The following is a 20,076-nucleotide window of genomic DNA, read 5'->3' on the forward strand; positions in this document are numbered from 1 at the left end:
AAAGAGGGGAGCTCAACGGAGAAGCTATTGTGGTTGCAATACCTTGCGCTAGAGTATCCGGCGCCCCACAGCGATCAGCTGAAGCAGCTGACGGAGCTGCACAGGGTGGCCAGACTAGCCATGAAGGACGTAATAGTCCGTCTTTGGCCAGCCGAGCCCATACCCAGCAGCTACTTTGGACTTGTTTTGAAGCGGCTGGTCAAGGTGTGTCCTCGGGTTAACGCCATCAAGCGGTTGGCCTGCATAGAAGGTGCCCAGATGGCCTTCGCCCGAGTCAAGGTACAATGGGAGAAGATAAAGGCCATGGAGATTGCCACCGCAGGGCCGCCTGAAGGCAAGGATCACCGGCGGCCGAAGAAGTACTTCGGTGAGGTCCTCGAGGGAGCCCGCATCATAGAGGGCCAGTGCTCAAAAGTTATCATATTTGATTAGCACAGTCCGGCTTGTAAGGACCGTGTAATGATATTATGGTGTAAAATATTTATGCTTGCGCTTTATGATTAGTTTATCCTCATGTTTGGCCGTTTTAATTTATAAGTCTGAAAGTTTACCAATCGTCGGCTTCTGCCCCCACGTAAATATTACAGGGGTGTTCGGGAACGCATGACCGCACTTTATCCAACGTGATGGAGGAGGCATCTTGCAAGGTGAACTAGGCAATCAGACTATGCGGCTTTAGTACTTTCACTTGGCCGTAAGAGTCCATTGGTGGGGCTAAGTACTAGCCTCTTGTTGCGTGAACGATAATCCGGAGAACGACACCTTTGCAACACGGCTGGTCGATGCCCAACACCTCATATAACACGGCATAAATCGCGAATGATTTGTAGTTTAACACTAAGTCACCGGATCGCTGACCCGCTCTCGCATATCATGACAGTCGGTTTTCGGCTTTCTCTACTGAGGTACTTAACTGGACGAACCAGAAATACAATCACAGTAGTTCTCCCTTTACTACCTTAGCCGAACTTGCAGAACGTAAGGTGGCAAACACAGGAGCCGGGCAACCCAACTATAGACCCAAGACATGATTCGGAGCCGATGCATATAATGCAATATCCGGGACGCCGAAGAGTTCCCTAGAGGTGTTCGGACTTTAAAAGTTTGCGGGGCCGAATACAGCCCCTGGTATGATGGTCGTGCTGAAGCATGTATGTCAGTCGAACGCAAGGGGGAATACGGATGACAAGATAATACAAGAACCCAACAAAAAAGGTGATGAACATCTGCTTCCTTTATATGCTTATTAATGTGTTGAGGCATGTTCCGACAGACAATGCCATTAATGTTAAGGTCATGTTACATGCCTAAAAAGTAAGAAAAAATTTACATAAGGGAAAGTTTAACATGGGGCCTAAAAATAGTTCAAGAACTCCAGTGATGCCCTATCACACGTCTGCGACGTTTCTCCTTAGTAATAAGTCCTTTGATAGGCGTATTTGATGGTTGGGAAACGCTAGCTTTAAAAGGATCTCTTGAAGAAACCGTATAGCAAGTGGGGCTCTTGATGAACCTGTAATGAAGAAAGGTATATGCAGTCCAGAGGGTCAAGCCGTACTATGGACCTTTTCCGTAGTGTGCCTCTAGTGCTGCCCAAGGTATTTTTAGTGTGTACTTATGTACGCGTGGTACATAAGCCGCAACCTTATGGGGCAGTCGGTGGAGGCCGAACTGCTAATCAAGGTCCGATCCATTGATTTATCGCAATTATGGGCTGACCGGACTCATTTAGACACGTCATTGGCTTTATTGCCTGACGAACTGTTCGGCTTTATAAGGCCGTCGTACACCTTGGCTGCAAGGGCCGCGGTGTGCTCTTCAGTATGGAGGGAGCGCTCCATATTTCCATTGACTATAATAACACCACGAGGTCCAGGCATCTTAAGCTTCAAGTAAGCATAATGCGGGACTGCATTAAAGCGGGTGAAAGCAGTTCGTCCGAGCAGTGCATGATATCCACTGCGGAAAGGGACGATGTCGAAGATTAACTCTTCGCTGCGAAAGTTGTCTCGGGAGCCGAATACTACCTCCAGTATTAGTGAGCCCGTGCAACGGGCCTCCACGCCTAGTATTGCGCCTTTAAAGGTAGTATTACTAGGCTTGATTCTTGATGGGTCAATGCCCATCTTGCGGATAGTGTCTTGATAGATCAAGTTCAGACTGCTGCCCCCGTCCATAAGGACTCTAGTGAGATGGTATCCATCAATAATTGGATCAAGTACCAGGGCGGCCAAACCCCACGTGATGGATACCTGGTTGGGTGATCCCTGTGATCAAAGGTGATCGGACAGGCTGACCATGGGTTAAACTTTGCAGCGACAGGCTCTACAGCATAGACGTCCCTTAGTGCGCTCTTGCGCTCCCTTTTGGGGATGTGAGTGACATAGATCATGTTCACTGTTTTCACCTCAGGGGGAAACTGCTTCTGACCCCCGGTGTTCGGCTGACGGGGCTCATCATCGTCTTCACTTGGAGGTCCCTTCCCTTGTGTTTGGTATTTAGCTTACCGGCCTGTTTGAAAACCCAACAATTCCTGTTGGTGTGGTTGGAAGGCTTGTCGGGTGTGCCATGAATCTGGCAGGGCCTCTCAAGGATTTTATCCAAGCTGGATGGACCTTCCTTGTTGCCTTTAAAAGATTTCTTCTGCTGACCGGATTTAGAACCACTGAATCCGGCATTGACTGTCGTATCGCCTGCATCGTCATTGTTGTTCTGACGTTTGTTTTTATTGCGGTGAGGTTTACCATTGCCATCCCTGGCCTCCAAAGTGCTAGGGTCGCCCGAGCTGTTGCTTCTACGAGCTAACCAGCTATCCTCACCCGCACAGAAGCGGGTCATAAGTGTAGTTAAGGCTGCCATGGTTTTCGGCTTTTCCTGCCCGAGATGTCGGGCGAGCCATTCGTCCCGGACGCTGTGTTTGAAGGCCGCTAAGGCTCCGGTGTTCGGACTGTCCATGATCTGGTTCTTTTTAATTAGGAACCGATTCCAAAGCTTGCGAGCCGAGTCACCTGGTTGCTGGATTATGTGACTCAAGTCGTCAGCATCCGATGGCCGGACATAAGTGCCCTGGAAGTTGGCCCGAAAAGCATCTTCCAAATCTTCCCAGGTTCCAATGGAGTTTTCTGGGAGGCTGTTCAGCCAGTGTCGTGCTAGTCCTTTCAGCTTTAGAGGAAGATATTTGATGGAATGGAGGTCATCTCCACGAGCCATGTGGATGTGGAGAAGAAAATCTTCAATCCAGATGGCTGGATCCATCATTCCATTGTTCTGTTTGATGTTTACGGGTTTAAACCCTTCCAAAAATTGGTGTTGCATTACCTCATCGGTGAAGCATAAAGGGTGTGCAGCCCCTGCGTATCAATATCACGGCGGAGGTCGGCTGACATCTGAGTTCGGTTCCGATCCCGAGTATAGTAATGGTCGTCAAGTCGGGCTTCATAGCAGTTCTCTCGCGCCGGGGCACGGCCTCTTGATCCATAGATTGATCTAGTCTGGCCAGCTTTATTGGCTAGGTCACGTTGCAAGTCATATGTGTATCCAGCGGCTGCTGTTTCCCTACCTTTTCGGCGAGGGGGTGTGGGCTGGTGTTCAGCTTGATATGCCGCTTTATCCCGTCCACATGGTGGTCGGTCTGGTTGATCTGCCTGATTGTATTTCGATGGTATTGTCTCAAGGGCTTCGTCGTTGAATTCTGGCAGCAGCTTGCGCTTGGGGTAATTTTTTATAGGTCGCTCATGGCCATACTCCTCGGCGGCCAGGACCTCGGTCCACCTTTCATTGAGCTTATCCTGTTCAGCTTTGAGCTGCTGCTTGTTTCTTTTTTAGGCTCCGCGCTATGGCGATGAGCTGTCGCTTGAAGCGCTCTTGTTCAAGGGGTTCCTCTTGGACGATAAAGTCTTCGTCACCGAGGCTAACGTCGTCTTCGGATTCTGGCATATAGTTGTTGTCTTCTGAATCTTCGTGATTAGCATGTTCGGGGCTATACCGACCCTCTTCCCTTTCATCCTGTTCGGATGTGGGCTCGACGGGGTATTCGGGATCTTCGGCATCATCTGGAGTCTCATTGTCTCCGGTGCTGGTAATACTATCCGTCGCCTGACGCGGTCGTGAGCGACGCCGCTGACGTTGGTGCTTTGGTGGTTTATCAACGGGTTTGTCCTCCTCAGGGTTCTGATTGTCCTCGTCGTCCTTTTTATCAGGAGTGTCCACCACGTATACATCATAAGTTGAAGTGGCCATCCAATGCCCAATAATGGGTGGGACTTGGCTTGGTTCGGCATCGGCATCGTTGTCCATACCGTCGATGTCTTCGGACGCGTAGTCCAGCATGTCGGTTAAATCCTCGACGGTGGCTATTAAGTGGGTGGTGGCTGTGGTATAGAATTCCCCTCTCTCAGCCCCCAGCCCGAGCTGGGTATAGTTTGGAGGCAAAGCCTCCGTGATGGCAAGAGACTACATTTATCCCAATGCTTCATCTAGGAGCGAAAGCTGGACCGGAAACTATGGATCTGCAGGGCTGAGTTCGACGTGGGACACCTGATCGGACCCAATGAGCGCAGATCTCAACAGTTTGAAGTGATCATCCAGAGGAAAGTCCAAGATTGCATCCGTGTCATCGGTCGGGAGCTCCATGAGGGGAAGGAGTTCGCACGGCTAATGCTCCAATCTTCGGACGATACGACCCGCCCCGAATCTAAGGCCGGGCAGGTATGAGTGTTGACCCCTGAATGGGATCTGACCGAGGATCCCAAAAGCCTTCTTGATGGGGGCACAGAGCGGTAGCCGAGGCCGTGAACCCCTTGAAGATTAGATCTCCTCGGATGTCAGCGACGTAGTTCAAGTTTCCAAACCTGATCTGGTGGCTGGAGGCGTAACTGTCGACCTGCTCGAGGCAGTCGGTCGATTTGGCACGAAGCACGAAGCCGCCAAACACAAAGACCTGTCCGGGGAGAAAGGTTTCCCTGGACATGGCATCATTGTTAATGAAGAGGCGAGCCATCGATCCTTCTGTCGACGATACAACGGAGCTCTCAATGAAAGCACCAATGCCTGTGTCAAAACCGACAGATCTCGTGTAGGGGGGCCCAAGCTATATGTGTGAGGATCGGTGGTAACTATTATGAAAAGGCCATAGTGTTTACCCAGGTTCAGCCCTCTTAAAGGAGGTAAAACCCTACTCCTGCTTGGTTATATTAGAAGGGTATAGGTGTTACAAGATTTGATCTACCACGAGATTATATTGGCTAACCCTAGTTCGGCTAGCTAAATAATGTTGTGTTCCTTCCTTCGATCTAACCCTCCAGTTTATATAGGCACCGGAGGGGCTTAGGGTTGTACAAAGTCAGTTTAACAGGAAGGAAATAACATATCCAGACACCTAAACTTGCCATCCACGTATACGGGAGTACCTACCAGACACGAGAGGTGGTCTTCTGCCTTGTATCTTGACGGCCCATCAGTCCGGCCAGATACAGTAGAACGGACGCCGAGGACCCCCTAGTCCAGGACTCCCACAATGACGACGACCTTGGCTATAAGCTTGTGCTAGACAAAGATGAAGATGTGGTCGGCGAAACCAGAGGTAGCCTAGAGAGGCCACGTCGGTCACCTATAGAAGCACGTCGGCAATGCTCGAAGTAGGCGAGGAAGTACCCAACGGGGTCATGAAGACCTCACACGGATGGTGGCGTTCCCGTGCCTAGGGAGGCGGCGCGGCTCAAAGTAGGCGAGGAAGTACCCAACTGGGTCATGAAGACCTCACAAGGATGGTGGCGTTCCCGCGTCTAGGGAGGCGGCATGGAACATACCACAGTGGAAGTCAACATGATGGGGACGATGGAGTATACGGTGTGCCGCAGCACTACGACCTGAAGAGGCAACGTAGCGGTAGCTTGCATGTTGGCGCAACAGCGGGGAAGATCTCAGGGCAGCGGCATGGACCGCTGCTACGTCTTGAGCTTGCGTTGGTTTTCGTTGAAGAGGAAAGGGTGTTGCAGCAATAGTAGCATAAGTATTTCCCTTAGTTTTTCAGAACCAAGGTATCAATCCAGTAGGAGGCTCCTCAAAAGTCCCACACACCTACACAAACAAACAAAGAACTCGCAACCAACGCAATAAAGGGGTTGTCAATCCCTTCACGACCACTTGCGAAAGTGAGATCTGATATAGATAGTATGATAAGATAAATATATTTTTGGTATTTTATGATATAGATTGGAAAAGTAAAGATGCAAATAAAAGTAGATTGAAAGCTTATATGATAAAAGATAGATCCGGGGGCCATAGATTTCACTAGTGGCTTCTCTCAAGATAGTAGAAAAGCGAATAATTATGAGATTATCCAGGAATGATCATGTATATAGGCATCACGTCCGTAACAAGTAGACCGACTCCTGCCTGCATCTACTACTATTACTCCACAGATCGACCGCTATCCAGCATGCATCTAGAGTATTAAGTTCATAAAGAACAGAGTAACGCATTAAGAAAGATGACATGATGTAGAGGGATAAACTCATGCAATATGATATAAACCCCATCTTTTTATCCTCGATGGCAACAATACAATACGTGCCTTGCTGCCCCTGCTGTCACTGGGAAAGGCACCACAAGATTGAACCCAAAGCTAAGCACTTCTCCCATTGCAAGAAAGATCAATCTAGTAGGCCAAACAAAACTGATGATTCAAAGAGACTTGAAAAGATAACTTAATCACACATAAAAGAATTTAGAGGAGATTCAAATATTTCTCATAGATAAACTTGATCATAAACCCACAATTCATCGGATCTCGACAAACACACCGCAAAAAGTGTTACATCGAATAGATCTCCAAGAAGATCGAGGAGAACATGGTATTGAGATCCAAAATGAGCGAAGAAGCCATCTAGCTAATAACTATGGACCCGAAGGTCTGTGGTAAACTACTCACAACTCATCGGAGGGGCTATGGTGTTCATGTAGAAGCCCTCCATGGTCGATTCCCCCTCCGGCGGAGCGCTGGCGATGGCTCCAAGTGGGATCTCGCGGATACAGAAGGTTACGGTGGTGGAAATAGTTTTTCGTGGTCGCCTTTGATGTTCTCGGGGTACGTGGTTATATATAAGAGGAAGAAGTAGGTCGGTGGCCGCCCGAGGGGCACACGAGATAGGGGGTGCGCTCTGTAGGGGTGGGTGCGCCCTCCACCCTCGTGGCCGCCTTGGCTGCTTCTTGACTTGCACTCCAAGTCCTCTGGATCACGTTCATTTCAAAAATCACGCTCCCAAAGGTTTCATTTTGTTTGGACTCCGTTTGATATTCCTTTTCTTCGAAACACTGAAATAGGCAAAAAAAACAGCAATACGGGCTGGGCCTCCGGTTAGTAGGTTAGTCCCAAAAATGATATAAATGTGTAAAGTAAAGCCCATAAACATCCAAAACGGGAAATATAATAGCATGGAATAATAAAAAATTATAGATACGTTGGAGACGTATCAAGCATCCCCAAGCTTAATTCCTGCTCATCCTCGAGTAGGTAAATTATAAAAACAGAATTTTTGATGTGGAATGCTACCTAGCATAATTCTCAATGTAATTTTCTTTATTGTGGCATGAATGTTCAGATCCAAATGATTCAAAATAAAAGTTCATATTGACATAAAAAATAATAATACTTCAAGCATACTAATCAAAGCAATCATGTCTTCTCAAAATAACATGGCTAAAGAAAGTTATCCCTACAAAATCATATAGTCTGGCTGTTGCTCTATCTTCATCACACAAAGTATTTAATCATGCACAACCCCGATGACAAGCCAAGCAATTGTTTCATACTGTAGCAATCTCAAACTTTTTCAACTTTCATGCAATACATGAGCGTGAGCCATGGATATAGCACTATATGTGGAATAGAATGATGGTTGTGGAGAAGACAAAAAAAGGAGAAGATAGTCTCATATCAACTAGGCGTATCAACGGGCTATGGAGATGCCCATTAATAGATATCAATGTGAGTGAGTAGGGATTGCCATGCAATGAATGCACTAGAGATATAAATGTATGAAAGCTCAACAAAGGAAACTAAGTGGGTGTGCATCCAACTTGCTTGCTCACGAAGACCTAGGGCATTTTGAGGAAGCCCATCATTGGAATATACAAGCCAAGTTCTATAATGAAAAATTCCCACTAGTATATGAAAGTGACAACATAGGAGACTCTATATCATGAAGATCATGGTGCTACTTTGAAGCACAAGTGTGGTAAAAGGATAGTAGCATTGTCCCTTCTCTCTTTTTCTCTCATTTTATTTTATTTTTCTTTCTTTTCTTCTTTTTTCTTTCTTTTTGGGCCTTTTTTGCCTTTCCTTTTTTTATTTTTTTTATATAAAGTCCGAAGTCTCATCCTGACTTTTAGGGGAATCATAGTCTCCATCATCCTTTCCTCACTAGGACAATGCTCTAATAATGAAGATCATCACAATTTTATTTACTTACAACTCAAGATTACAACTCAATACTTAGAACAAGACATGACTCTATATGAATGCCTTCGGCGGTGTACCGGGATATGCAATGAATCAAGAGTGACATGTATGAAAATTATGAAGGTGGCCATGCCACAAATACGATGTCAACTACATGATCATGCAAAGAGCAATATGACAATGATGATGCGTGCCATATAAACGGAACGGTGGAAAGTTCCATGGCAATATATCTCGGAATGGCTATGGAAATGCCCTAATGGGTAGGTATGGTGGCTGTTTTGAGGAAGGTATATGGTGGGTGTATGGTACCGGCGAAAGTTGCGTGGCACAAGAGAGGCTAGCAATGGTGGAAGGGTGAGAGTGCGTATAATCCATGGACTCAACATTAATCATAAAGAACTCATGTACTTATTGAAAAATCTACAAGTCATCAAAATCAAAGTACTACGCGCATGCTCCTAGGGGGATAGATTGGTAGGAAAAGACCATCGCTCGTCCCCGACCGCCAATCATAAGGAAGACAATCAATAAATGAAATTGTGCTCCAACTTCATCACAAAGCGGTTCACCATACGTGCATGCTACGGGAATCACAAGCTTCAACACAAGTATTCTTTAAATTCATAATCACCCAACTAGCATGACTCTAATATTACCACCCCTAATATTTCAAAACAATTATCAAGTATCAAATTGATCATAGCATCCAATTCACTTTCTATGATAGTTTTTATTATACCCAACTTGGATGCCTACCATTCTAGGACCAATTTTATAACCATAGAAAATACCATGCTGTTCTAAGAGACTCTCAAAATAATATAAGTGAAGCATGAGAGACTAGCAATTTCTACAAAATTAAGCCACCGCCGTGCTCTAAAAGATATAAGTGAAGCACTAGAGCAAAAACTATCAAGCTCAAAAGATATAAGTGAAGCACATAGTGTATTCTAATAAATTCTAATCAAGTGGGCTTATCCCAAAAGGTGTGTACATCAAGGATGATTGTGGTAAACTAAAAAGCAAAAACTAATATCATACAAGATGCTCCAAGCAAAACACATATCATGTGGCGAATAAAAATATAGCTCCAAGTAAAGTTACCAATGAACGAAGATGAAAGAGGGGATGCCTTCCGGGGGCATCCCCAAGCTTAGGCTTTTGGATATTCTTGATTATCTTGGGGTTCCATGGGCATCCCCAAGCTTAGGCTCTTGCCACTCCTTATTCCATAGTCCATCAAATCTTTACCCAAAACTTGAAAACTTCACAACACAAAACTCAACAGGAAATCTCATAAGCTCCGTTAGTGAAAGAAAGCAAAACCACCACATAAGGTACTGTAATGAACTCATTCTTTATTTATATTAGTGTTAAACCTACTGTATTTCAAGTTCTCTATTGTTCATACCACTTAATACTAGCCATAGATGCATCAAAATAAGCAAACAACACACGAAAAACAGAAACTGTCAAAAACATAACAGTCTGTAGAAATATGTAACCCTTCAATACTTCTGGAACTCTAAACATCCTACAAAAATAGGAGGTCCTGGGCAATTTGTCTATTGATCAACAGCAAAAAGAATCAACGCAAAAGCACGTTTCTGTGAATTAATAAAACTAATTTCATGCATGCAAAGTTTCTGTTTTTCAGCAGAATGAAATTAACTATCACCATAGGTTATCCTATAGGTTCTACTTGGCACAAACACTAATTAAAACATAAAAGCACATCTAAACAGAAGGTATATGCAAAATTATCCAAACGAGTGGTGCAACGCAATACACCTTATATTTTGGATTTTTTCTCAAAAATCTATACACCTTATATCAAGGAACGGAGGGAGTACTAAACAGAAATAAAAACAGAAAACACAAATAAAATTGGGTTGCCTCCCAACTAGCGCTATTGTTTAACGCCCCTAGCTAGGCATAAAAGCGAAGATAGATCTAAGTAGTGCCATAATAATAAGATAGATCTTGAAAACTCATCTCATATTCTCTATGTTTAGCAGCAAGTTTTCTATGAGGCAAGCAAAAGTAATCAAAAGGGCTAAATTTAATGCGACAAAAGTCCCCAAGATCAATCACGGGAGGAATGGGTTCCTCCTTTGGCCCTTCATATTGCACAACTAATTCATCATTATAAGCATTCTTTTGGCAGAATTTCGTGAGCCTATACTCAAGAGAGTATCCTAGCTCATTATTTTGAAGAGCAAAATCATTATTAGTTCAGAAATTCTATCAACTAGGAAATTGGTAGGAACCTTTTTTCTAAGGTTTTCATTGAAAGCAACATAGTCCAAAGATTCAAAATGCCTAATTTCCTCTTGATCGAAGAGGATCGCCTCTATGGGAGGACGACCGGCGTCCACCCTATAGTGCGCAAAGATTTCTTTGGCCTCTCTTATTATAAATCTAAACTCATGAGCCAAAAATATAGTGATAGCGCGCTTAACAGAAGAATGCTCAATATTAGAAAATTCCAGGAAAATTCTTTGTATGCAAGGATGCATATCCATAAATTGTCTTTCAAGCTCAACTACAAGCATAGCGATAGGATCCGCAAGACTACTAGTTCTATGAAGAATAGAACCACCCATGGAAGGTAAAGCACCGGCACAACTAAATAAATCTTGAATAACACCTTTTTCAATAATGTTACTACTACCGATTCGAAACTTTTTAGTATGCAAGATAGGGGGTTCTTCAGCAGGAACATCAGAATTTTTCATGTTATCATTATTGTCAATATCGACAATAATCTCCCCAATTTCAGACATAACGGCAAACAAAACCGAGGAAAAAGAAGAGAGCAAGCGAAAGAGAGAGGAGATTGGGAAAGAAAGGGCGAATAAAACGGCAAGGGTGAAGTGGGGGAGAGGAAAACGAGAGGCAAATGGCAAATAATATAAGTGCGAGGGAGATGAGTTTGTGATGGGTACTTGGTATGTCTTGACTTGAGTGGAGACCTCCCTGGCAACGGCGCCAGAAATCCTTCTTGCTACGTCTTGAGCTTGCGTTGGTTTTTCTTGAAGAGGAAAGGGTGATGCAGCAATAGTAGCGTAAGTATTTCCCTCAGCTTTTAAGAACCAAGGTATCAATCCAGTAGGAGGCTCCTCAAAAGTCCCACGCACCTACACAAACAAACAAAGAACTCGCAACCAATGCAATAAAGGGGTTGTCAATCCCTTCACGACCACTTGCGAAAGTGAGATCTGATAGAGATAGTATGATAAGAGAAATATATTTTTGGTATTTTATGATATAGATTGGAAAATTAAAGATGCAAATAAAAGTAGATTAAAAGCTTATATGATAAAAGATAGACCCGGAAGCCATAGATTTCACTAGTGGCTTCTCTCAAGATAGCATAAGTATTACGGTGGGTGAACAAATTACTGTCGAGCAATTGATAGAAAAGCGAATAATTATGAGATTATCTAGGCATGATCATGTATATAGGCATCATGTCCGTGACAAGTAGACCGACTCCTGCCTGCATCTACTACTATTACTCCACACATCGATCACTATCCAGCATGCATCTAGAGTATTAAGTTCATAAAGAACAGAGTAACACATTAAGAAAGATGACATGATATAGAGGGATAAACTAATGCAATATGATATAAACCCCATCTTTTTATCCTCGATGGCAACAATACAATACATGCCTTGCTGCCCCTGCTGTCACTGGGAAAGGACACCGCAAGATTGAACCCAAAGCTAAGCACTTCTCCCATTGCAAGAAAGATCAATCTAGTAGGCCAAACCAAACTGATAATTCGAAGAGACTTGCAAAGATAACTTAATCACACATAAAATAATTCAGAGGAGATTCAAATATTTCTCATAGATAAACTTGATCATAAACCCACAATTCATCGGATCTCGACAAACACACCGCAAAAAGAGTTACACCGAATAGATCTCCAAGAAGATCGAGGAGAACATGGTATTGAGATCCAAAAAGAGAGAAGAAGTCATCTAGCTAATAACTATGGACCCGAAGGTGTGTGGTAAACTACTCACAACTCATCAGAGGGGCTATGGTGTTGATGTAGATGCCCTCCATGGTCGATTCCCCCTCCGCGGAGCGCCGACGAAGGCTCCAAGATGGGATCTCGCGGATACAGAAGGTTACAGTGGTGGAAATAGTTTTTCGTGGTCGCCTTTGATGTTCTCGGGGTACGTGGGTATATATAGGAGGAAGAAGTAGGTCGGTGGCCGCCCGAGGGGCCCACGAGATAGGGGGCGCGCCCTGTAGGGGTGGGCGCGCCCTCCACCCTCGTGGCCGCCTCGGCTGCTTCTTGACTTACACTCCAAGTCCTCTGGATCACGTTCGTTCCAAAAATCACGCTCCCGAAGGTTTCATTCCGTTTGGACTCCGTTTGATATTCCTTTTCTTCGAAACACTGAAATAGGAAAAAAAACAGCAATACGGGCTGGGCCTTCGGTTAGTAGGTTAGTCTCAAAAATGATATGAATGTGTAAAGTAAAGCCCATAAACATCCAAAACGGGTAATATAATAGCATGGAATAATCAAAAATTATAGATACGTTGGAGACGTATCAACCGCGTTCTGCGGCGCTACAAACCGAATGGACGACTCAACGGCGACAAGTAGGTCGGTGCAGCCGCGGGAAAGACTTCATGTGGCGGCGTGTACCGCGTGCCATGACCCTACAATCTGAAGGGTGACACAGCAGTAGCGCGTGGGTCGATGTAGGCACGGGGAGGACCTCGGGAGGGCGACGCTGCGGTCCGAAGGGACGACGCAACAGCAACCCGTGGCTCAATAAGTGGAATGCACGCGTACTCAGGGACGATCTTCACGGTATCCTGTGAAGATGCATGCAACCGGCTGATTAGACCGGTTGCGCGGCGAGGGTGGCGGCGCCCCGATCGGAGAAGGCGAAGACGATGGCCGACATAGATCGACGTGTAGACGATGGCGCGGACGACGCCCGTCAGGCTGCCGCGTCACGCGAGGTTGCTGAGTCGGAGAAGAGGCCGGTGTAGTTGACGTCCAAGTCGGAGTAGAGGCGTGCAGGGTCGACGGGCGGCTGGCGATGCAAACCAATCTTAGATCAGAAAACAAATGAATGATAATCACACGACCGATGAGACAGAGAAATCCGGATCAATCGATCAGGAAAAAAGACTCTAGGGCAGCCGATCAACACGACCGGCGGACGAACCCTAAATACGGGTTGCTGCGCCCTCGGTGGCGATCATGTAGATCAACCGCCCCAGGGGCGGGGTTGGTGTGGAAGCTGTGACGACACCTAGAGTTTTGGAGCGGGGTTAGGCTGATACCATGTAAGAGGAATAGAGGGGAGATAATTGACGTAATGCGGTGCGTGTTGTATTGAGCCTCTCTAACTATTTTTATAGAATACATGACTCGGAGGACAAGAACCTCCTTCTAAAGATAAGGTAGGAGATGATTAAAAATTAGTCTACCAAATACAAAAGATATGCCTATATACTCTAACAGGCAGCATGTCTTGTAGTCGTCACTAGATAATCCATTGATAATCGTTGTTCAAGGCGGTGTGTATGCGTTTGGAGTAGGTGGCAAGAGAGGTTTTTACCCAACATGTGTGGCAACATAATCTCCGGATCTGAATTTCGGAGGGTGGAGCACATCACATGCACCAACTCGGTAATCCACTAGATAAGAGGACACATTCGGTATGAGAATATTGACCTTGGCACCTTTCAAATAACACCAACTGAGTTTAGGTCACTGTTGCTGCAAACCCTAGGAGAGACGGCAACAGTTTCTTTGATTTGAAGCCTGCTTTGTTTCTCTTTGCTTTGTCCCATACACTAAATCTGTATTGGCCTCACGAAAGGGGCACACATAATCAGCGGCATGCATGTGTGACTGGAACCCCCAGCTGTATGGCCTCCTTTGCTGGAGATTTTGTGTCGGGCACAGTTGTGGTCATTTCGTCGAAGGCTTCCTTTTATGTATACATGAATGTTTACTGTTAGATTTCATGGATTTTGACACCCTTGTATCTCCATCCAGTTAAAATTCTAAAATCTCAACAGTTGAGTTGCCTGACAAATGTGTATGTTGAGGGTCTGCTTGTTAGCTTTACAGACTTCTCCACAAACCCCGCCCTCCTGCATCCCGGGCTCACCCCCATTTACTTTTCCTTAACCTACAAAAATTCCAGTTGGGACAGCCCGCCTGCTGTGCGTACTACTACTTCTTACTCCTCTTCTTGTGCGTCAAGTGTGACGTTAAAAAAAAGACAGCGCCTTTTTTTTAGTTTTGGTTGGCTGTTTTTGTTTTCTTATATTTTTTTCTTTCAATTTCCTTTTCCATTTTTTTCCCGTTTTCCTTGTTTTAGATCCGTGAACTTTCTTTAAAAATTATGAACTTTTCTTAAATTTTTGAACATTTTCTAAAATCAGTGAAGTTTTTTTCAAATCGATGAACATTTTACAAAATTCATGAACTTTTTTATCAAAATCATGAACTTTTTTCAAATGCATGAATGTTTTTTCTGAATCCATGAACTTGTTTCAAGTTCATGAACTTTTTTTTCAAAAGCTATGAACTGTTTTCACCTTTCAAGAAAAAATTTAAATGTCATGTTCTTTTTAAATTTTTTGAACTTTTGTGAAATTCGTGAACTTATTTTAAAATCTCATGAACTTTTTAAAATTCATGCACTTTTTAAAATTGGTGAGATTTTTCAGATTCACGGTCTTTTTTTAAGTCCGTGAAATTTTTTCAAACCCATGACTTTCTTCAAATTAGGCATTTTATAGATCTGTGAACTTTTTTCAGATCCATGAATTTCTTTCAAATCCATGAAATTTTCAAATTCACGACCCATTTTAATATCCGTGAAACTATTTTGATTCTCAGTTTTATGTCCTAAAACTCTAAGCCGAAGGGAGCAAAAAGGGAATATCCTATTTGACGCATTCTGCGTCAAAGTGTCGAGGCGCCGCACACCCTTCGACCCGATTTGGGCCGGCCTTTTTATCTCTTCGTTGTTTCTCTCCTTCCTCGCGTTTTCCTCAGACTCCACAGGGGAAGAGAACCCAGCGACTGTTTCTACTCCCCTTCCTCGTTCGTGTGGCAGATCTCGCGTTCATCTGCTTCTTCCTACCGGGATCCTACTCCGGCAAGAGCACCATCGCCCTCGTAAGCAGGTGACGCGCCCATCTCTCCCGATTCGTCCGCGGCAGCGGATTCCTTCTCTTCCTCTTGATTCTTCACTGTCGTTCGCTTCTCATCCGCTTTGCGTCTTTGGAGGCAGGTGGATGGTTCATCTTCATCTGTCTCACCTCATTTTCTCGCGCTGATTTTGTGGGTTTCTCATCTGACGTATCTCTTTGATAGAAGCTAGGTTTCCTGATTTCTTCTTTTTTTGCTGTTGGCAGATGGTGTGGCGTGTTTTTCCCCAGGATAGCACTTCAATTTTGGTCCAGGTTTGTCAGATCTTCGCTCCCCTTTTGGTCAGATTTGTGGTTTTCCCCCTTTTTTGTTAGTTTCTTAGCTAACTGTATTTGCCACGTGTTTCTATTTTTGTTGGCAGATTCGGCTCAGATCCAGTAGACCGTTGTTGTTCTACAGGAAAAAGGTAAACCGTTTCATCAAGTACAAGTAGTAGTTCTACTATTTTAGTTCTGGTACTTGGCTTGTTATTCATAAGCTAGGGTGGAGTTTTGGTTTAGGTCTGGTACTTATAGATATAGTGGAATTGTGGTGCCAAGCATATAGTTCTTATTTTCGTACATATGCTGCTTCTACATATAGTGGTATTGATTTTCCACTTTTTTAAACAGCTTTACTTCCCTAGAGTCGATTCATTCCACTAGACCTTCTTTTTGTGTGAACAATCTGTTTGAAACAATCAATCTTCTTTTTTGCTGTTGGCAGATGGTGTGGCGTGTTATTCCACAAACAATCAAATTGTATCACTCAACAGCAAATCAACAAGATAACATCAAACCTGGTTTATTTCCTTTTTCCTATTTTCCATTGTTCGTGTTTTTCTTCTATGGATTTTGTGTCGTAGGAGGCTATCACCTATTAAAAGATTGTCCAGGTAATGAACTGTCTAGTTAGTCTGTACTTCCCTTGAGAACTACCCATTGCAGGGAAGCACCTGAGTTAACCAATCATGCATATTCTTCTTGAAACTGTTTTTCTAATATCTTTAGTTGGCATTTTCAAATGACCTATCTTACTTTTTTATTTGACATGTACAACCATAGGTCTGCTCTGTATTGATTCCTTTACATGGATTTATGGGATGGAAAAATCATGAAGGACTATGATGCTGTGAATTTTCCTGATTTACTGTAAAAAATGATATTTCTTTTCAAGTTTTTCTTTTTATATTGTACTATTGTTAGTAATGCTCTTGACCCCCACACATTCTCTTTCCCGGAGACAACCACTCTATATATCGCTCTTGAGAGCTCTGTTTCTCTGCTATGGATGTACTAGCCGCTACTATAACCTGTTTGTTCAGTTAATTTAACTTGAAGCACCTCATGTATGTTTGGCAGCTTAACATCCACTTCTCTAGTCTGCAAGTTTTGCGAGGTTAATTAAATAATATCCAGTTGCTTCCCTGAAAAAAAATACTAGCTTGTTGTTTGTTGATCTTCAGTAACTAGTTTGTGTATTTTTTTTCTTTTCTACTATTTTAGGGAATCATTCCTCAAATTTGGCAGATTGGTGCTGACAAAATGGCAAAATTCGACCTGAACAACATGGACTTTGTGGCACTGGATGATGCTTCAACCAGGAAGAGAAAGAGCGCCTTTAGATGTTTCTAGAAAGGAAAGGAGTAGTCACAAATATTTGCTACATTGATGTGTATATCCATTTTAGCTGATCAACATATACCTCAGAAAGCATGTTGTTGTTGACTTCCTATGACAAACAAAAGTGTTCCCAGTGTGCAAGTGTTCTAAACGAATGTGTTTTTGTTTTTCTTGCTATTTTCCTATGTACCTCACACAACAATATCGCGCCAGAAATAGGGATTCTGTTCTAGACTTTCTTTTTTTCGCTCTATTTGGGTACAATGTTTGATAACTATCTATCTGAACATGAATTGACAGTTTATATAGCACCTAATAATAATTTTGTTCGAAATGAATTAAGCATGAATAGAGTTTAAATTAACTAATGTAATTTTATTTAGATTATTTTCCCCAAATGAATTTATACATGCATAGCAATATGTATCATGCCTTGCCATCTATGTTGGGACCTTGTACATCCACCTTGAATTCTGAGAACATTTTATGGACCTTAGCACACAATTTAAATTCCAAGAACAACTTTTCAGTCTGAGAACATTTTTAGAATACAATAGTATTCTTTTAGAATCTATGAACAGAACTTGAATTCCAAGAACAAAATTTTAATGTGAAGAACATTTTTGAATCCTAGAACAACTTAATTTCAGATAATAATTTTTGAATGTCCTAGAACATTTTTGATCCAAGAACTTCTTGAATGCATCGAACATTTTTGAATCCATGAACAATTTTGACTGCAAGAACATTGAATGCCTTGAACATTTTTTTGAATCGTATAATAATTTTGAATGTCATGAACTTCTTTGAATCCAAGAACATTTTTAGATGCTTTGAATTTTTTTTTAAATCCAAGAAGAATTTTGAAATTCCAGGAACAATTTTTGAATGCCTTAAACATTTTTTGATCCAGGAACAAATTTTGAATTTCTTGAACATTTTTTGAATTCAAGAACATTTTTCAATTTCATAGAGCAATTTTTAGATGCTTTAAACAATCTTTTGAAACCAAGAATATTTTTGAATTTTTGGGAAGAATTTTTGAATGCCTTGAACATTTTTTTATCCGGAACAAAATTTTAATTACTTGAACATTTTTTTTGAATCCAAGAACAATTTTTTGACTCAGTTCAACAATTTTCTTGCGAAGAACACTTTTTTGAATGTACAGAACATTTTTTGCCATGAACAATTTTTTAATTCAGAGAACATTTTTAATGCTTTGAACATTTAGTGAATCCAAGAATGATTTTTTAATGTCTTGAAAAAAAATTGAATCCAAGAGGATTTTCCATTTTCAAAGAACAATTATTGATTGCCTTGCACATTTTTTTCATCCCAAGAAAAATTTCTTCAATGGCTCAAATATTTTTAAATCTGTAAAAATAAATAAATTCCGAGAAGATTTTTTGAATTCAAGGACGTTCTTTGTTTGTTATGAAATTTTTGGAATCCAAGAATAATTTGTCAATTTGAATAACAAGTTTTGAATTGAAGAACAATTTTGAGTGCCTTGACATTTTTTTAATGAAGAACCAGCTTTGTGTTTCTTGTGTAGCAATGAAACAGCGGCAAGAACCAGCTTTATGTCCCTATTCCTACTTTCTGTGTCGGTTCCTGTCATGTAGATGTTTTGTTTACAAGAACAAAAATCACTAGGGAGCAGCAAAGCAGTGAAAGAAATAGGATACTAGGTGTGTGTCGAGCCAGAAACGCAAGCAGCTGCAAGTCCAACCAGGAAAAAACAGAAGCAGCTACTAGTCTAGAAAGAAAAAAGAACGAAGAACCGAAAATAGAAACAGGAGCGAAGAAAACCAGCCATCGAGCCCGCCAGTGGGACCCTCTGTGCGAAGCAACGCCTGTTTGACGCAAAGAGCGTCGTATAGGCGCTCCCAGCAAAACGATCGATATTCTATATGACGCACAATGCCACCAACTGTCGACGCTTAGCCCAGTATGCGTGGGCGTGCGACCTAGTGGCCTGGCCCATTTCTGCGTTAAGCAGAGGGCGTTTTGATTCTGGTTTTGGGAGTTTCTAAGCCAGTTTTTACCGGTTTTGAGAGCCTCCTAGTAGGTTCCAAGCCAGTCCTCGTTGGTTTTGAGGAAGCTTCCTAAAATGGTTTTCTATTCTTTGATACTTTCTGTTTATTTTTTTAAAAAGTGTTCAGGATATTCAAAAGTTGTTTGCATCTTAAAAATGATTGGAATTTCTAAAAATGTTACAGTTATAAAAAATTGTTCACAAATTCAAAAAAAAATTCGGTGAATTTAAAATAATAACTTGTAATTTCAAAATATGGTAATGTTTAAAATATTATTCTCAGATTCAAAAAAAATGTTCACTTTTTCAGTAAACGCTAATTTTTTTCAACAGAAGTTAAAAAATCCTATATTGTCAAAATTACTCAAAATTTGTTGGAATTTCCATAAAAAATCAATTTGTTGTTGTTTTTTCAATAAATAATTAAAATAGCTGCATACCTGATAAAAGCTGTTGAGAAATTTTAAAATATTGTTCATTTTTAAAAAATGTTCAGAATTTCCATTTTTTTCATAAATTCTAAAAATTGTTATTGATATTTAAAAGTTGTACAGATTCCCAAATGTTTGTTCAGTTTTGAAAATTTGTTTGCTTTTTCCCAAAAAAAGTTCAATAATTCAAAAATTGCTCGCGTTTAAAAAAAAGGTTCGTTTTCCATAAAAATGTTCACAGCTTTATTAAATATGTACACTTTTACGAGAAATGTTCACGTTCATTTTTTTGCTTCGCAATTTAACAAATTCGAATTTAAGAGAA

At 42.2% G+C, this 20,076-nt stretch overlaps 1 protein-coding gene across 1 annotated transcript; it reads left to right on the forward strand.

Annotated features, from left to right (window-relative positions):
• Nucleotides 1-258: 258 nt before the first annotated feature.
• Nucleotides 259-17,517, forward strand: LOC119309351. The gene is made up of 6 exons (XM_037585370.1): nt 259-372; nt 15,436-15,653; nt 15,885-15,932; nt 16,040-16,084; nt 16,384-16,459; nt 17,163-17,517. Exons 1-6 carry the CDS (start codon nt 259-261, stop codon nt 17,289-17,291), a joined length of 630 nt encoding a protein of 209 aa, XP_037441267.1. The 3' UTR covers nt 17,292-17,517.
• Nucleotides 17,518-20,076: the final 2,559 nt, after the last annotated feature.

The sequence above is a fragment of the Triticum dicoccoides genome, chromosome 5B (assembly GCF_002162155.2).
Source record: "Triticum dicoccoides isolate Atlit2015 ecotype Zavitan chromosome 5B, WEW_v2.0, whole genome shotgun sequence".
Classification (NCBI taxonomy): domain Eukaryota; kingdom Viridiplantae; phylum Streptophyta; class Magnoliopsida; order Poales; family Poaceae; genus Triticum; species Triticum dicoccoides.

Excerpts from the sequence above, each read along its gene's own strand:
- LOC119309351 (XM_037585370.1), top strand. The coding sequence starts at position 259 with ATGGCCTTCGCCCGAGTCAAGGTACAATGGGAGAAGATAAAGGCCATG. Across the intron at positions 15,933-16,039 it reads GCACTTCAATTTTGGTCCAG|ATTCGGCTCAGATCCAGTAG; the intron begins GTTTGTCAGATC and ends TTTTGTTGGCAG. Across the intron at positions 16,085-16,383 it reads TGTTGTTCTACAGGAAAAAG|ATGGTGTGGCGTGTTATTCC; the intron begins GTAAACCGTTTC and ends TGCTGTTGGCAG.